The sequence below is a fragment of the Macaca fascicularis genome, chromosome X (assembly GCF_037993035.2).
Source record: "Macaca fascicularis isolate 582-1 chromosome X, T2T-MFA8v1.1".
Lineage (NCBI taxonomy): Eukaryota > Metazoa > Chordata > Mammalia > Primates > Cercopithecidae > Macaca > Macaca fascicularis.
This window is the reverse complement of record NC_088395.1, coordinates 139,963,473-139,981,309: the sequence shown is the minus strand read 5'-3', so window position 1 is coordinate 139,981,309 and position 17,837 is coordinate 139,963,473. Positions and strand designations below refer to the sequence as shown.

Below are 17,837 nucleotides of genomic sequence, written 5' to 3'. Positions count from 1 at the left end.
AAATTTCTCTTTTCTTCCCGCGCCACCTATATGTTTATTTTATTTGCATCCAATCTGGCTTTTCCCAACTTTTCTCCATGTCTCTTTCATTCTTCCAAGGGGCATCCCTCCCCATAATAGAGAACCCTCTCTTTCTCTAAGACATATTTCTCACCTCTTCTCTACCCTTTCTTTTGAGGGGCAGGGGTAACAGCTTTATTGAGATTTAATCCACATACCATATAATCTATCCATTTAAAGTGTGTAATTCAATTGTTCTTAGTATATCCAGAGTTATGCAATCATCATCACAATAGATTTGGGAACATTTTCATCACCTCAGGAAGAAACTCTGTACCCTTTAGCTATCATTCCTCAACCTTCATCTCCCCAGTCCTAACCAACCACTAATCTACTGTATATCTGTATATATTTGCCTATTCTGAACGTTTCACAAAAGTGGAATTATAGAATACATGGTCTTTCATGACTGGCTTCTTTCACTTAGCATAGCGTTTTCAAAGTTTACCCATATTGTAGCACATTCAGAATTTCATTCCTTTTTAAGACTGAATAATACTTCATTGTATTTCATTATATATATATATAAATATATATATATATATAATCATCTTTTGTTTATTCGTCAGTAGATGGTCATCTGTCTTGTTCCACCTTTTGGCTATTGTTAATAATGCCGCCATGAACAGAAACTTATTTGAGTACCTACTTTCAATCCTTTTGGATATATGCCTAGGAGTAGAATTGCTGGGTCATGTGGTAATTCTGTGCTTAATTTTCTGAGGAACTGCTAGATTGTTTTCCACAGTGGCAGTACCATTTTGCATTGCCACCAGCAATGTGTGAGGGTTCCAATTTATTCATCTCCTCACTGGACTTGTTGTTGTCTATCATAACCATTCTAGTGGGTGTAAAGTAGTATCTCATGGTTTTGATTTGCATTTCTCTGATGACTAATCTATCTTTTTCTTTTTCTTTTTTTTCTTTTTTTTGAGGCAGAGTCTCACTCTGTCACCCAAGTTGGAGTGCAGTGGTGTGATCTCCACTCACTGCAACATCTGCCTCCCAGGTCCAAGCAATTCTTGTGCCTCAGCCTCCCTAGTAGCTGGAGTTACAGGTGCACACCACTGTGCCTGGCTAAATTGTTTGTATTTTTAGTAGAGATGGGGTTTTGCCATGCTGGCCAGGCTGATCTCAAACTCTTATTCTCAAAAGATCCACCTGCCTTGGCCTCCAAAGTACTGGGATTACAGGTGTGAGCCACTGCACCCAGCCCATAATCTATCTTTTTCTAACTTGACTTCATTTTAGCCCTCCACATCCAGTGCTTAAATTCTTAGACACAAATCCCTGTCAGGGTCACCACCACCTTCCTACCAGGCTCAGAGAAAAAGACCATTCAAACTGCTGTACCAAATAAGTCAAGAGGTTTACCCAGCCCAGTAGCTAACTGGTTTGGGAAGAATACCAGGAAAAATCTGTTGGGAGAGAATATGGTTGTACTTATTAATATCTACCTCAAAAAAGTGAGTAATTTTAATTATCTTATTGTACATAAAATTATGTAGCACTTGAAAAACTTTTAATTGTCCTGCATACATGAATTTATCTGGAATATAATATGTGTATTTCATATATATGTGATTGTATTAGTCCATTTTCACACTGCTGATAAAGACATAACTGAGACTGGGTAATTTATAAAGAAAAAGAAGTTTAATGGACTCATAGTTCCATGTGGCTGGGGAGGCCTCACAATCATGGCGGAAGGCAAAAGGCACATCTTACATGGTGGCAGGCAAGAGGGAATGAGAGCCAAGCAAAAGGGGAAACCCCTTATAAAACCATCAGATCTCGTGATACTTATTCACTACCACAGGAACAGTATGGGGCAAACCACCCACATGATTCAGTTATCTCCAATCTGTTCCCTCCCATAAAACATGGGAATTATGGGAGCTGCAATTCAAGATGAGATTTGGGTGGGGACACAGCCAAACAATATCAATGATATATTTCTATTCTACAGATTCATGATAATGTTGTAATATTGGCAATGGCTAACATTGTAGAGTGATTACTGTGTGCTTACTTGTGTGGGTACTATGCTAAACACTTTACATGCATTGTCTCTTTTAATCATTACAGTAAACTTGCAAGATAGGTATCATCATTATCTTCATTTTACAAATAAGGAAACTAAAGTTCAGAGAAGCTTAGAATTTGCCTAAGATTTCACTGCTCAGTAAGTGAGGGCATAGCTGACATCTGAAACTCAGCTGAGTCATACTCCATAATCAGTGCTCTCAGCTACTACTCACAACAGGTTTGAAGGGGCTGTTCTGAGAACCCAATCATTCTAACATGGTTGCAAAATAAAACTGTGTTCAAAATAACTAATTCAAAATAACAAATTCAAAATAACTAATTCAGAAGTAAATTTTTAAAGCACAGTCTCTTTCTGTCTCCATCCTATATGCCCTGTGGAGTTAATAAAGTAGGATAACCTTTTATTTTTCCAAGTTAACTTGTTCAACTTTCAAAGAGATTCCCTGAGTTCTAGAACATGATAACTCAGACTATGTTCACATTATTCACTGATACGATTTGGCTGTGTCACCACCCAAATCTCATCTTGAATTGTAGTTCCCATAATCTCCACATGTCATGGGAGGGACCAGATGGAGATAATTGAATCATGGAGGTGGTTCCCCCATCCTGTTCTAATGATAGTAAGTTAGTTCTCACAAGATCTGATGGATTTATAAGGGGCTCCCCCCTTTGCTTGGCACTCATTTTTCTCCTTCCTGCCACCATGTGAAGAAGGATATGTTTGCTTCCACTTCTGCCATAATTGTGAATTTCCTGAGGCCTCCCCAGCCATGCAGCGCTGGCTTTTCTTTATAAATTACCCAGTCTTGGGTATTTCTTCATAGCAGTGTGAGACGAGAGTAATATATTCACTGTCTTTGTGGTTTTCTTAGATTTTTATCTTAATCCTTCCAGGTAATATCTTTCTATACTAAAGTGGGAGGTCTTATGTTTATTGCAGACCCTCATTCCCTTGACATTTAGATCGAACCTCATCTAGATCTTCTTCAAGTTGTCAATAATCTTTATGATCCACCAAGAAAACTGCAAGGGTTGGGAGAAGTTCAGGGTGTTTTTGTTTTTTTTTTAACTTCTATGGAAATCAAAATGGAAGGCCTTGCCATGGGTTCAATTTTTCTTGCCATGTGCTATGTTAGTGAGAGGGGGTTTGGAGGTAGGGAAAGGCCTAAGGGAAACTCTTTCCTTTAAGAGAGGGCCATTGTTTCCCGTAGACTAATGGCCGTATTCAGTTTCCTTATGGAGTGGGGGGAATTACTTAGACTCAGCCTTTACTCTTTCAGCATCCACTCTTGGGAACTGCATTATTACCTTGTAAAACAGAGCATCTCTCCTATTAGCTGTTAATTGAGCCCATCTTTTTCCTCTATGAGAAACTATAATGTTGACTTTTATTTTCAGAGCTCTGTATTGAGCCTCTTCTTTTTGGAGATTGATGGTGCTCAGACACCAGGGGTAGGCTGTGGGGTGGGGGGTACAGGCATAACAGGAAGCAACTTGTGGGGTATCAGAAGTTAAATATGTCCCAAAAACCTTTCTTGAGTTGTTCTGTCCATCACCTTGACTTTGCAGTGACCCAAGCCTTTGTGAATCTATGCTGAGAACCCTTTCTCTCCCTCCCCAACCTCTTAAATCATTAGTTGAAATGAATAGTTTTATGGTAATTGTCCTAGTTTGTTTTATGTTGCTGTAAATTCTGTAACAGAATTCCTAAGACTGGGTAATTTATCAAGAAAAGAGGTTTATTTATTAGACTGGGAAGTTCAAGATTGGGCGGCCTCATCTTGTGAGGCCTTCTAAGTGAAGGCCGCATACCATGTGAAAACATGGTGGAGAAAAGGAAAGGGAACTGAGCACAAGTGAAAAGGACAAATATGAGAGGCAGTCTCACTTTATAACAACCACTCTCCTGGTAACTAATCCATTCCCAGGAGAACCAACCCAGGCTTACAAAGCAGACATAAGTCCATTTTCACCTCTAAAAGGCACCAGCTCCCAACACTGCCACCTTGGGGACCACGCCTCAACATGAGTTTTCGTGAGGACAAGCCATCTTAAACCATAGCAGTAATAAAATGAAGAATCAAATTAAGTACAAGAGGATATTTTCATCAGTCTTCCTCATTTGGCCAGATCTGAGAACAACTCCCAGAAGGCATTTCTGGGCTAAGGACTTCCACCAGTGTCCAAATGATATTCAGGCCTCTGGTTCCTATAGAGGCCTATACATCAGGCCAGTCCATTCTTAGCCTGGAGACAATATTGAATAATTACTCCACTGCCAGAAAATTCCCTGAATAGAGTCTCCAAAAACTTAGTATAGACATGAGATACATTTGGATGTGAAGGATGCTTTAATTTTCTATCAGTAACATTGCTTTAGAAAATAAAGTGTGTTTTATTTTTGTCTGTTTACCACTGTACCTCTATTACATATTTTAATATTTCTTTTTAAACATACCCACTTCTCTCCAGTCTAAGGAGTATTACTTTGTGTATCCATGTACATCTGAAATGAGATAACAGACCTGAAATTTTTCTGGTATTTATGTGTGTGTGTTTACATACAATTGCAGACATAATATATTCTCTCTCTCTGTCACTCTCTCTCTCTCTCACACACACACACACGCACACACTTGTCTTATTATATGTAGCACAAAAGCAAAAGCAAATAAATAATAAAATATACTAGAATCGTCCCCCACCCTGCTCCCTCTCCCTCACAGGAGCCACAATATACAAAGAACAAAGAAACCTTTCTTTTCTGGCAGATGTGAGTTGCTCTGACTATATTGCCAGGAGAATTTCATAGAGCTTATACTGTTCTGAGCACCCTGCAATTCTGATCTGCAACCATTAGCTAGAGCCTATATGGAAACGGGCCACCTCTAGGGTAATAGCATTGTAAATTACAATCAATGCACCCAATTACACTCAGAAACCAAAAGATATGTAGTGCTCCAGTGTGCCTTGTAATCAGCACCTTTGAAAATGTAGGTAACAGCATTCTGAATAAAAAAAATGGAAGTGGAACGTCTTAGAAAATGAATGTTGGAATTAAATCATCCTTCTGATAGAAACAGCACCTTATATGACAGGCAACTTTTTTTCTAATATCATTTTATTGATTTTTTTAAAAAAAACTAAACTGTGGCCTTGTAGCCAAGAATGTCTTTAAAAATCATTTATTGCTCTAATCAGCCTGGCAGAGCCTTTCTGTCATGCTGATAAGGAAATTAAACTTTTCTCATACTGAGTTTACTTGCCTCTTATGCGCAGATGTTTTGTTTTTCTTTTAGGGAACTAATTCAGAAGTTGAAGTCTTTCATCAGCTTCTATAGTGCTTTGCCTGGCTACATCTGCAGCCATAGCCCTGTGGCGGAAAACGACACCCTTTGCTGGAATGGACAAGAACTCGTGGAGAGGTGATCTTTTTTGAAAGTTACATATAGCAATATTTGAGGAATAATTGTCATATGTTTATATAAAGGTTAATTATGTCTTCTGTCTCCATTAATTTCACAAGAAAAATTCTAGAAAAATCTATGAGGCTGAGTGCGGTGGCTCATGCCTGTAATCCCAGCAGTTTGGGAGGCTGAGGTGGGCAGATCACCTGAGGTCAGGAGTTCGAGACCAGTCTGACCAACACGGTAAAACCCCATCTCTACTAAAAATGCAAAAGTTAGCCGGGCATGATGGCGCAAGCCTGTAGTCCCAGCTACTCGGGAGGCTGAGGCAGAAGGATCATTTGAACCTGGGAGGTGGAGGTTGCAGTGAGCCAAGATCGTACCACTGCACTCCAGCCTGGGTGACAGAGCGAGACTCTCCAAGAAAAAGAGAAAACATCTATGATATTTTAGATGATGTCTATAATTTATAGCCCTCCTAGAAATTGCAAAGTTTGACACACATAGAGAACTGTGTCTGAAGGCAATTTTACAGAGTTTAAAGCATAAAACAACTTTCTTTTGTCTTCGATTCTTCCATCTCCTCATTATGTGGGTCCTTATGTATTTGATTTGAAGAAATCACATTCATCTTGATAACTATCATTTATTGAGAGTTAATTGTATATTAAGTACCATGCTAAGTGCTTTATATGTATTATTTATCTTTATAACAATCCTATGAAATGAATACTGTTATTTTCCCTCATTTTACAGATGAAGATAGAGAAAGGAAGAAAAGGGAGGGAAAGAGGAATACTATTTCACTGAGCAATTTTATTGAAATATTTTATTGAGCATTTGTTTTGGTGTTTTTTTGTTTTGTTTTGTCTTTTTGGCTTTGTTTTGTTTTGTTTTGAGACGGAGTCTCACTTTGTTGCCCAGGCTAGAGTACAATGGTGCGATCTTGGCTCACTGCAACCTCCGCCTCCCAGGATCAAGTGATTCTCCCACCTCAGCCTCCCAAGTAGCTGTGATTACAGGCACCCGCCATCATGCCTGGCTAACTTTTGTATTTTTAGTAGAGATGGGGTTTCACCATGTTGGCCAGGCTGGTCTTGAACTCCTGACCTTGGGTGATCCGCCTGCCTCAGCCTCCCAAAGTGCTGAAATTACAGGCATGAGCCACTCCGCCCGGCCTAATATTCATTCATATAATCTATGCTATCATTATCTATGAAGAATTTGCTCATCACTGAAAAGGAAATCATATATATTCATTATATTCATTTATTCAGCAAGTATTTACTGAGCACCTTCTAAGTGCCAAGCCTGTTGAAATGAACAAAACAGACATAATTTCCTGTCCTCACAGAGTTTTCATTCTGGTGCGCTAGTGGTATTCCTAACCTCCATTGCTTTCCATGTGGGAAGAATGCTTGCGATTAAAAAATTAAATCAAGAGGATACAATGCTTAGGAAACCACAAGGAGTTGATGAACATGCTTTAGAAAATGTTTGTACAAGTAGTAGCATGTTGTAGAGGAGAATACAGAAGAGACCCGAAATCGAGTTCTGAATCTTTCACTAATTAGTTGCTTAACCAAAGGCAAGTGACTTAATCTCTCTAGGCCTTGCTTTCCCCCATCTAAAAAAGGAGATGGTTGGATTAGAGCCCCTCCAGGTCTGACAGTCTGTGTGTATTTTTTTCTTATTAATTTATTCACTCATTCATACCTTCAACATTTATGTTTTGAGATATTATGTGTTAGGCACCAAGCTAGGTGCTAGGGATGCAAGTGCGAAAAAGGCAAGTTAGCTGCTTTGAAGAGTTTACATTCTAGTGGGACCCAATACCAGGACATGGAATGCTGAATGGAATTTATTAGCAGTATAATGAAGTGCAAAGAGGAAGGCTTTGGAGCCAGATGAATTTGGGTTTGCCTCTCAGTTCTGCTACTAACTGTGGCCTTGGGTGAGTCACTTAACCTAAAAAGTCTCAACATCCTCTTCCTCTGTAAGGGAAGAACATCTCACAGAATTGTAACTATTAGGAGAGGTCATAAACGAAAAGCCCCTAGCAGACTGGCACATACTGGAAGCTCAATTTATATTACGTCTCTATTTTTCCCCCTTTCCCCTTCACTTCTCCTCTTTCCAACGCAAAACAAAAGATATGTCAGAAAATAGCTTATTCCTCATCTATGCTATTTTACTGACATGGGACAATGCAAATAAGGTTGCATGCCACCCTGGAAGAGGCATTGAAGTTGTATGGAGATACACTTCCCTCTAGCAAATGTAAATCAGCCTGGAAGGATTAATGGCTCCATGCACTAGAGAAATAATGTGTATTTGTTATCGTAAAAGCTCATCAGGTACTAAGAAGAATCATGAACATGTTTTTTTTTTTTTTTTTTTTTTAATTTTCAGAGAAAAGCAGTTGGTATTTGGCTTTATAAAAAGCTGATGCTTTAAAACTGATACAAACAATAACTATTTGAAAAAGAATATATCCACAGATCAAATATGTGCTTCTTACATAAACTTGATGAGAAACCATTCCAGTACCTTGTCCAATGTTATGTTACTATAGCGAAAAATGAACAACTCGTGAATATTTGTTTTAAGCAGCTTATCTTCTAACCAGGGTCTCTTATTAAAAAGGAAATTTTACTTTACAAATATATTTATTTACTGATGTGTTCATTCATTCATGTATTTATTCTAACAAATATTTGAGCACTTATCCAATATCAAGCACTAATATTTGTTTCTTCATTGTGATTGTTTGAAGCAAATATTATAACCCTGCTGGATTTATCTTCTGTTGTTTATGGTGAAAAATCAGATTGATCCAGTTTTAGTTAATTTTAAAATAATTTATTCCCAGGCCTATGTATTTTGAATTATTGGAATTTTTATTGAATTTTGCTCATACTAACTACTTCATGTTTGGTACACTTTAGTGAAGGATGATGCCCTGGAACCAAGAAATTTCTCTTCTATCAAATGGTGGAATCCAAAGCCTGCTAAATTTGAATGAGTCCAAAAGTTAGCCGAATGTACTTTTATATCATTAAAATAACTGGTAACTGAAATATTTTTGTTACATTTGCTAGCTTTAAGCCTTAAGGTATTGAACAAAATAATAAAATAAATACTGTAGTAGGAGAAAAGCTATTATTCCAAACTTCTATTCATATTTCTGATTTCTGAAAAATCTTTATTTTCAAAATGACTTTTATTGTTAATATATACTATCCAGGAAGGAAAGAAAGGAAAGGAGGGAGGTAAGAAGGAAGGAAGGATGAAGGGAAGGAAGGGAGGAAGAAAATAAATCAAACATATTTTCAGACAGAATAAGGGTAGTGTAATCCAGGAAGTGACTCCTTCTTGGTTAGTAACCTCAGGTTATAATTAACTTGTACTTGTATTGCTGACCTAATGCAATGATAAAACTAGGGAATAATGTTAAACTAATTTTTTTAAATTACTCAGGAATATACCTTTAATAATATGAAGTTCTTTAGCCTGAAGACACGTGTGGCCTGTATTTGTAACATTTATAAAGATTAGCTTTGCACTTGTGTCTCATCTATAGTGGAAACCTCTTTCCAGAGCTTTACAATAAATTTCTCATTTAATTTAGTCTTAAGTAACAGTTACCACTTCCTATTGTCCAATGGGTTGTAACTTTGTTATCTTTCTAGGTCAAATTTGTGTGCCTGTAAAAAATTTTACTTTTAGTCAAGAAAAATTACGAAAATCAAGGATCCTGATAGGGAATGAGACTTGTCAGTGGAGACACTTGATCAAAAGGAAAATATTGATGTTGAGAGAAATACTGAGCAATATTCATGTCAGCTGGGTTATTAGAGCTGTTTGTAGCCTACTATGGATGTATAGATCACTCAACTTTTAAAGAGTTAATTCCTTGTCTCTCTAAATAAGGTCATATTTTCCATCATTTGAATTTTTATCTCTTATGAATGCAGTCGATTGAAATATGAATGAAGAAAATGTTTACACCGATTCAGTCTTAGGGAGTACCACCACATAAGCCTATCATTCATCCTTCTCAGCTTCCCACCACCACCCCATCTGGACTTGAGATAAACATTGGTTTGTCTACCAGGACTTAGCCGAGAAACCTTCAAATTAGCAAACTGGGTGCATGTGAGATATCCTCTTTTATGTGAGCCACCAGCATATCCTACAGGCAAAGATTTCCTACAAATGCCAAAGGCAGAAAGATCCTCCAGCTTCTGCCTTTGTCAAACTACAGAGAATTTCAATTAGAGAGTCCTTGGGACCAAGAGAAAGATAAAGGAACCCAGATTGCTGAGTTAACACTGGGCTTCCCAATAGGTAAATGCCATTTTTGCCCTGATAACACCCAAATGAAGAGCGAACGTTTTTGTAAGTCATTCTCAAACACCCTTTTTGCTAGGCCAAATATCTGGATAATTGATTGAATTTTCATTCATCTTCTGGATAGTTTGATACTTTATAAATTAGTATAACAGAGCAACTATACATTAGTTTTAGTTTCTATAAATTAGTTTAGAATCTATAAATTGGTAAACAGAGTTTGACGCTTGTTTAGATTAGTATAACACAGAAACTGGTTAAAGTATATATGTTCAAAAACCCCTAGTTTCTGAGGGAAAAAAAGGTGTTTTGTCTTTACATTTAATATCTGATAGGCCAGGCATGGTGGCTCACATCTGTAATCCCAGCACTCTGGGAGGCAGAGGCAGGCGGATCACGAGGTCAGGAGCTCGAGACCAGCCTGGCCAATGTAGTGAAACCCCATCTCTACTAAAAATACAAAAATATATGTGTATATATATATATATACAGGCGTGGTGGCACGTACCTGTAGTCCCAACTGCTGGGAGACTGAGGCAGGAGAATTGCTTTCCAGGAGGTGGAGGTTGCAGTGAGCCGAGAACCCAGGAGGCGGAGGTTGCAGTGAGCTGAGATCATGCCACTGCACTCCAGCCTGGGTGACAGAGTAAGACTCCATCTCAAAAAAAAAAAAAAAAAAAAAAAAAAAAAAAAAAAATCTGATAATTCAGGCTCATTCCACACAGATTGAGCACTTAGTATATAATAGGGCATACCTTGATAAGTATAATCCAGCTCCTGCCCCTGCTAAGGAGTTGACAACCTAATGAGAAGGATGAGGAAGGAAAATCACCCCCATCTCTGCCGGGCGCGGTGGCTCACGCCTGTAATTGCAGCTACTTGGGAGGCTGAGGCAGGAGAATGGGGTGAACCCGGGTGGCGGAGCTTGCAGTGAGCCGAAATCGCACCACTGCACTCCAGCCTGGGTGACAAAGCAAGACTCTGTCTCAAAAAAAAAAACAAAAACAAAAACAAAAAAAGAAAATCAACCCATCTCTTCCCCAGCAATCCAGGGAGAGCTCCTCTTAGAGGTATCACAACAGAGGCCCCATCCATATGTATTGTGTGTGTGTGTGCAGACGCAAGTGTGTGTGTGTGTGTGTTGAGGTAAAATTTGCATGACAAAATTACCATTTTAAGGTGTACCATTCAGTGGCATTTAGTCCATTAACAATGTTATACAACCACCATCTCTCTCTAGTTCCAAGACATTTCATCACTCCAAAAGGAAACATTGTTGTACATTAATGGGCACGCCCCATTTCCCCTTTCCTCCAGCCCCTGGCAAGCAACTATCTGCTTTCTGTCACAACAGATTTACTTATTCTAAGGGTTTCATATAAATTGAATCATTCACTTAGCATTATGTTCTTGAGGTTTATCCAAGTTATAGCACATATCAGTACTTTATCATTTTATGGCCAAATAATATTTCAATTGCATGTATATAGCGTATTTTGTTTATCCATTCATCAGTTTTTATCCATTTTTATATAAACTCTGAGCAACTACTTCTCTGTCAGATCTCTCTCACTACCTCTGCACTCAGCTTAGCTCACCCTTATCCTTGAAGACAGGTCAGCCAAACCTATAGGCCTCCCATCCCCATCATCTTTGAGCACAACCTAAATGCTAGCCTATCACCAGACCTCATCTCTGTAATCCTTTGCAATGATTCTCCCCTGAGTCTTTGTCTCAGCCTTCTGTTTGTAGTCAGCTGGCCTCTCCTACAATTAGCACACCTCCCATAGGGGTTTATATTTCCCTAGTGACTTTGAGACTTATCAACTCTGCATAGACAGCTACTTGTACTTTACTTTGTGGCATGATACCTTAGTTCCCTTTGTGATTCACCTGGAGCTGCTCATGCTACCCCTTTATCATGTTGCTGGGCCAGATAGGCCTGGCTCCAGATGTCAGCTCCAGGATATTGCTGTTCTCTGACTGACAGTTTCTACATAGCCACTTCTGTTCATTATGAATCGGAGCTGGGCGTAGTGACACGTGCTTGTTGTCCCAGCTACTCAGAAGGCTAAGGCAGGAGGACTGTTTGAGCCCAGGAGTTTCAGTCCAGCCTGGGCATACAGCAAGACCCCATTTCTTAAAAAAAAAAAAAACTATGTTATAAATGCATGTTCATCTTTAATTCTCTCATGATGACTCTGACACTCTTACATGGGGCAGCTGGCATTACTAAATAAACTCCCTAAGATCTGCAGGGGTAAGTTGTGGTGAATCTGCCTCCTCTTTATCTTATGCAATCTTACCTCTCATTTCACCTGAGAAATTATACACACACACACACACACACACACACACACACACACACACACACACTCTGAATTCTCTTATTTCCACTGACCAGACAAGTCTTCCACTGTTTCTAATGCCTCTTCAGGATTTCTCTGCTTAATTGAGAAGGCAGAATTGGGAATATGCAAAGCAATTGTGTTAATTCTCAGAGTTTTGTCCGTTGTCTCAAAACCTTCTGGATGTTTCAGAAAAGCACAGTAAGGAAACATTTTTCTTTCCTTTCTGCTGGGTTGGAAGGATAGACTGTGGCATGTCAGCAAGTTGAAGTGAATATGAGAGAACCATCAACACCCAATTCATGAGATGTGTAAAATCATACAAACAATTAAATGACCGAAATAGCTTCTTTTCTCCCCTATGATCTAGGAAAGACAAGGGAGAATAGTTGATTCTGCTTTTATAATGCAATTATTTTAACAACACAGTATGTTTTGAAGAATTTGGTTGGGGGCACAGTTCTTTCTTTTCTTTAATTTTTATTTCTATAGCTTTTGGAGTACAAATGGGTTTTTGTTACATGGATCAATTATGTAGTGGTGAATTCTGAGATTTTAGTGCATCTATCACCCAAGTAGTGTATGTTGTACCTAAAAATTTCTAATACGAAAAAGTCTTTCACTGGTTTACATGGAAACAAGGAAAGACCTTCAGAATCTTCAATCTGGTAATAAAGAGATTAAGTAAAAAAAAGACCTATATTCTAAAGTGCATATATACTCACGCATACATATAAAACATGCACATCTCATTCTAGTCATGTCAGAACAGGCCAGTGGTATGCAGCACTTGCTATACATCGTCCCCATGCTCTCATGCTAAAATAAGTTATTATTATTATTATTATTTGTTATTGTTGTTGTTGTTTTAATTTATAGTGTGGCTTTTCTCCAAAAGGACCAAGGCAGTATCCACACAATTTTAAATATAGGATAGCCAATGCAAACATCAATGAGGAAATAAATAAATAACATACAGAGCCAAGAGGAAGAGGGTACAGAAAAACATAAACAATGGAGAATGGAAATAATATTCAGTAGCACTGAGTCAGGTCCTAAAGTCCATTGATTCAGGCATAAGCCAGACTAAAGTCATGCTGAAGGTGAGACTCAGTAGCTCTTCTCGGCCACTGTCATGATGATTTGAGAGTTAGAAGCTGAGACATAGTCTTCAACCTCCCAGCTCTCTCTTCTCATGGCTAGTTCTTCCTTTACCCCTATATTGGAGGAGGCTCTGCTTATGAAACGCTGGTGGGAAGGAGAGAGGGACAAATAGGGCTTCAGTATTTGATTTATCACTATCTACCTCCACAGTTCCTGGTCCCCCTAAGACATTTTTGGATTTCATTTCTACTTTAGTTTTCCCAGGAGCAGAAACATGACACTTCATTTTTTCCAATTTGGGGAACTGCTAGTTAGCCTGAGTGTGTGCCCAAGAATGAACACACTGAAGTATAACGATGCTTTGCTAGTATGGCAGTTTACATATTCTACCTTGCCTTAGATAAGTCAAGATTGTTCTTGGAAAGCCTTTGAAGGAGAAATGGATTATGCAGAAAATGACTTAATTTGATATAGCATGAAATATTTATGGCAGCTATGATTTTTTTTAAATCCTGGTAAGGCAGAACAGATCAGTTTGGAGAGTACCCCCATGTAATAATCTCACTATGGACTTAGATTGGAATATTTTTCAGCAGCGATTTATCTTAGATGTGGTCTTTAGTGACAGCTATTTATCAGGACATACTCTCATGGCAATACAGTAACATTTATCCCTTAAGATTATGGTGTCATACACAGTAGCTTTACCTTCAGAATTGAGTGAGAGAAACACAGCTTATCCTGTTGACAGATGGCTTAATACAGTGTGCTCCATTCAGGATGCGTTAGACTTGGTTGACTGTCATGTCTTAAGTAGCAGGAAGAGACATTTTCATGGCTCAACACTGATATGTCTATAGACAACCTGTTGAATACTGGATAGCTTATTACTTTAAGCAGATTGTGTCCTATTAGTATACAATGCCAGCCTCTGTTGAGCTCAGTTGGATCATTTTGTGATACGAAGAGCATTTGGGGGCCTCCAAAACAGGTCCCAGCATATCCACACCCTCAACAAATAAACATCACCTCCTAATTTCCTCTTGGAAATGTGATTCTGGTGGTTGGATAAGGCCTGTCTCCTTTTACTGTCACTGCTCCATGAATCAGAAGTCTTCTATTTTAGCCTGGAAGGCTTAGGAGATGGAACCAGGAAGAAATATATCTGCTTTTAAGAAATGAGTAAATTGACATACTAGAGCTTCTCTGCCCCTTAAGTATTATTGCCTCCTTCAAAGGTAGTGCCTTGGTAAGTGACAGATGAACTCCACTGATGCTGCCAGTCTTCCAAATAATTTTTCTACCTCCTCTTTGGAAAAAGCCTTGTGGGTTTATGGCTGATCCCTGCCGTCTACAAGTTGTTGATTCTCAGCCAGTTGATCATCAGTGGTGCAGGCTGAGGTCTTCAGTGAGAAGACCCTGAAATGTTAGGAAGCATACACTTGGTGATTAATATATATTGGGAAGAGTGCAGTCTTTAGAATGATCCAGAAGGATTTTTTTTTTTTTGAGTCAGAGTCTAGCTCTGTCATCCAGGCTGGAGTGCAGTGGCACGATGTTGGCTCACCACAACCTCAGCCTCCCGGATTCAAGCGATTCTCCTGCCTCAGCCTCCCGAGTAGCTGGGATTATAGGCACGTGCCACCATGCCTGGATAATTTTTGTATTTTTAGTAGAGACAGGGTTTCACCATGTTGGTCAGGCTGGTCTCAAACTCCTGACCTCAAGTGATCTGCCCTCCTCAGCCTCCCAAAGTGCTGGGATTATAGGCGTGAGCCACCGCGCCCAGCCCCAGATGGATATTTTAATCCTGGTTCAGACACCAGCTGTGTGCTTTGGGCAGAACATTTAATATGAGATTCTGTTACCTTATTTATAAGATGGGAGTAGTGATACCTACTCTGCAGGGCCGTTGTGAAGATAAATTCTGGCACATAGGCACTTAAATAATTGATAGCTGGTGTTGATGTTGTCATTACCATTATACCATGGTTGAGCAGCCCATGTAAATGTCCAGAGTAAGGGTGAAGAGGTGTGGGCCATGTTTCTTCCCATAAAGGTAAACTGGATTTTTTGGGGGGAAATACTGTGAGTCTTTGGGAACCAAACTGCTAAATGAGGTAGCTGATTAAGCAGGCTTATACCATTTGGGGTTCATTTGGAGGAGAGGATAAAATAATACGGCTGTTTACTTCTTCTGACATTTATATTGGCTTTAAATGGGGTTTCCAAAGAGGAGTTCCAGGAATTTTTTTGTAGAGACTGGGTCTTGCTATGTTGCTCAGGCTGGTCTGGAACTCTGGGTTTAAGCGATCCTCCTGCCTCAGGCTCCTAGGTAACTGAGATTATGGGCATGTACCACCATGCCCAGCAAGAATTGTTTTGAGTGATGTCAGCATAATTGTTGCAAAAACCTTTGGGCTGCATACATTCTGGTAGATTTATACAAATTTGAAATCTGTCATGACTTTATATTCACCCCTCAGAGAGCATGTAAGTTGAATAATGATTGAAACAAGGCTGCTGAGTATGATAAGTGTCCTGATGTTTCCCTGGTAAGTTTCTTTTAGTGTTATCAATGTCACTTCATCAGAATACCTCTGACCTCCACAAACAGTAACACTCCCCTGAAACATTTTTGTCCAATTTCTCTGACTCAGAAAGTTTATTTCTGATAGTCAATCACTGAGCATCAGTGAAAGTGGACTCTTGGGACTTGGAGTGTGAAGCACAGGGAAAGGTATGTTAGGGAAGCCTCTTTTCTTGGGAGCTTCCTGCTAGTGGCCCTGCTCTTAGAACACCTCTGGCAGTTGTCATTGTTGTGATTGTGATCGTTGGATTGTGGTGGTGGTTTTTCTGTTCCACAGGCCACAGGAAATGACTGGCAGGTGTCACTTTCTTTGCTGCTACTGGCACAGTTCTTTCCCTAGGGTACAAGCTCTTGGTGGCTTCTTTAAAAGAAATGTAGCTCTCCTATTTTTTGCTCTTTCTTCCTATACTTCAGCAAGTACAAAATCTTGTTTGAGTTTCTCTGATGATTTTTTACTGATAGAAATGTAGCCGAACAGTTGAGGGATTAACAAAAAGCACATAGAGTTATGTGGCAACGTAAGGCAGTGTATTAAAGTGTTTAAACTTACAACTTTAGAGTCAGCAAAGCCTGGGTTTGAATGCCTGCTCTATTACCTATTAGCTCCTCTTCTCTGATCCTCAGCTTCCCCACATGTAAAATGGAGTTAATAGTTTCTCCCTTAACAGTTTGTTGAAAAGATTCCAGGAGATTGTGAAGTACGGAGTATAGTACCTGGAACACAGTTAGGTTCTCAAAAATGGTAGCTATTATTGCTGTTCTTCCAAAAAAAAAAAAAACCTATTAAAAAGCCCTTGAAGATCTTTACTGGGAGATAGGCCTGATATTGGCTCCCTTCAATAACCCATTCTTAACTTTTCAGGAACAGCCTCACCTACCCCCCTCTGATTTTTATGTTATTTCCTCTCTTTTCTGCAAAAGCAAAAATCCCAATCCTTGGTCCTGGTTGGTGCAAATGGTGGGCATTTGAGTCCACTGAGGATCAAGTGAGAGTTATTTGCATCTAAGGGTATGCACTAGGCTGACCTTCTTACCTTCAGCATCTTGTTTCACAGCAAAAACATCTTAAACCATTTCTCCTACTACTGCTTTATAGAGATTAACTCAGGCAATCTTCCTAAATTACATTAAAAACCATGATGAGTCTAGTTGCAGGTCAAAACTAGTTGTTCAGTGCTCTAAAGTCCTTTCTGTCACCCTTGAGTTAGCCTTTGTAGAAAAGGAGAAAGATCATTAAAATGAGTCATGATTTCCCAATTTCTCAAGCCAATGAATTTTATTCTTTTACGTGAGTATGGCTTTGATCCATGGGTTTGTCTCCTTTATAATGTAGTTTCATTTCCCTGTGAAAGGAAATTTGTTTTAATTTGTAACTCCAGTGTCACAGGAGCTTCCTATTTTTTGCCCCCTCAGATCTTAGTGATCCACATGGTCAGATGAATCTTAAAAACTACCCAAATGAACTTTTTCTTGGTTTGAGCCACTTGTTGGCCCATTTTGTCATTGTTCTCTTTGCTTCTAGTCACAGCTTCGGGCCTAGAGCTGGGATGAGTACCTGTTCAGCAGGAGCCAAAGTAAGGTGTTCCCACCTGAGGTAGGGATACAGCAGTTTGGGGTTGGAGGGATGCATAGAGGATTGCACTATGTAAGAACTCATGCTGAAAAGCTAATTTCCAAATACTATTAGGGAGCACTAAGACAAGGACCATCTTAGAATGGGCTAGAAAAAAAACCATTGGCTAGCTTACCCCTACTTATCCTTAACATCATCTCTTCTGAGGACCCTGAATCCTCCTGTCCACAACTTTGTCTGGGTTAAGGCTTGCTGGCACCTCATCTTCTCTCTAGCATGTCCCCAGTGACACTATATTGAGAGCTTTTACATGTCTGTCTGTAATCTTCTAGTAGCTCCTTAGTGACTAG

The 17,837-nt window shown here is 39.2% G+C and overlaps 1 protein-coding gene across 1 annotated transcript in view; it reads left to right on the top strand.

Moving 5' to 3' along the window:
• The window catches only part of GPC3 (glypican 3), a 454,243-nt gene that overhangs the window by 297,000 nt on the left and 139,406 nt on the right, over positions 1-17,837 (top strand). Inside the window, exon 5 of the mRNA XM_005594608.4 lies at positions 5,412-5,537. Coding sequence (XP_005594665.1) covers positions 5,412-5,537 — 126 coding nt within the window. The remainder of the gene's footprint in view (positions 1-5,411; positions 5,538-17,837) is intronic.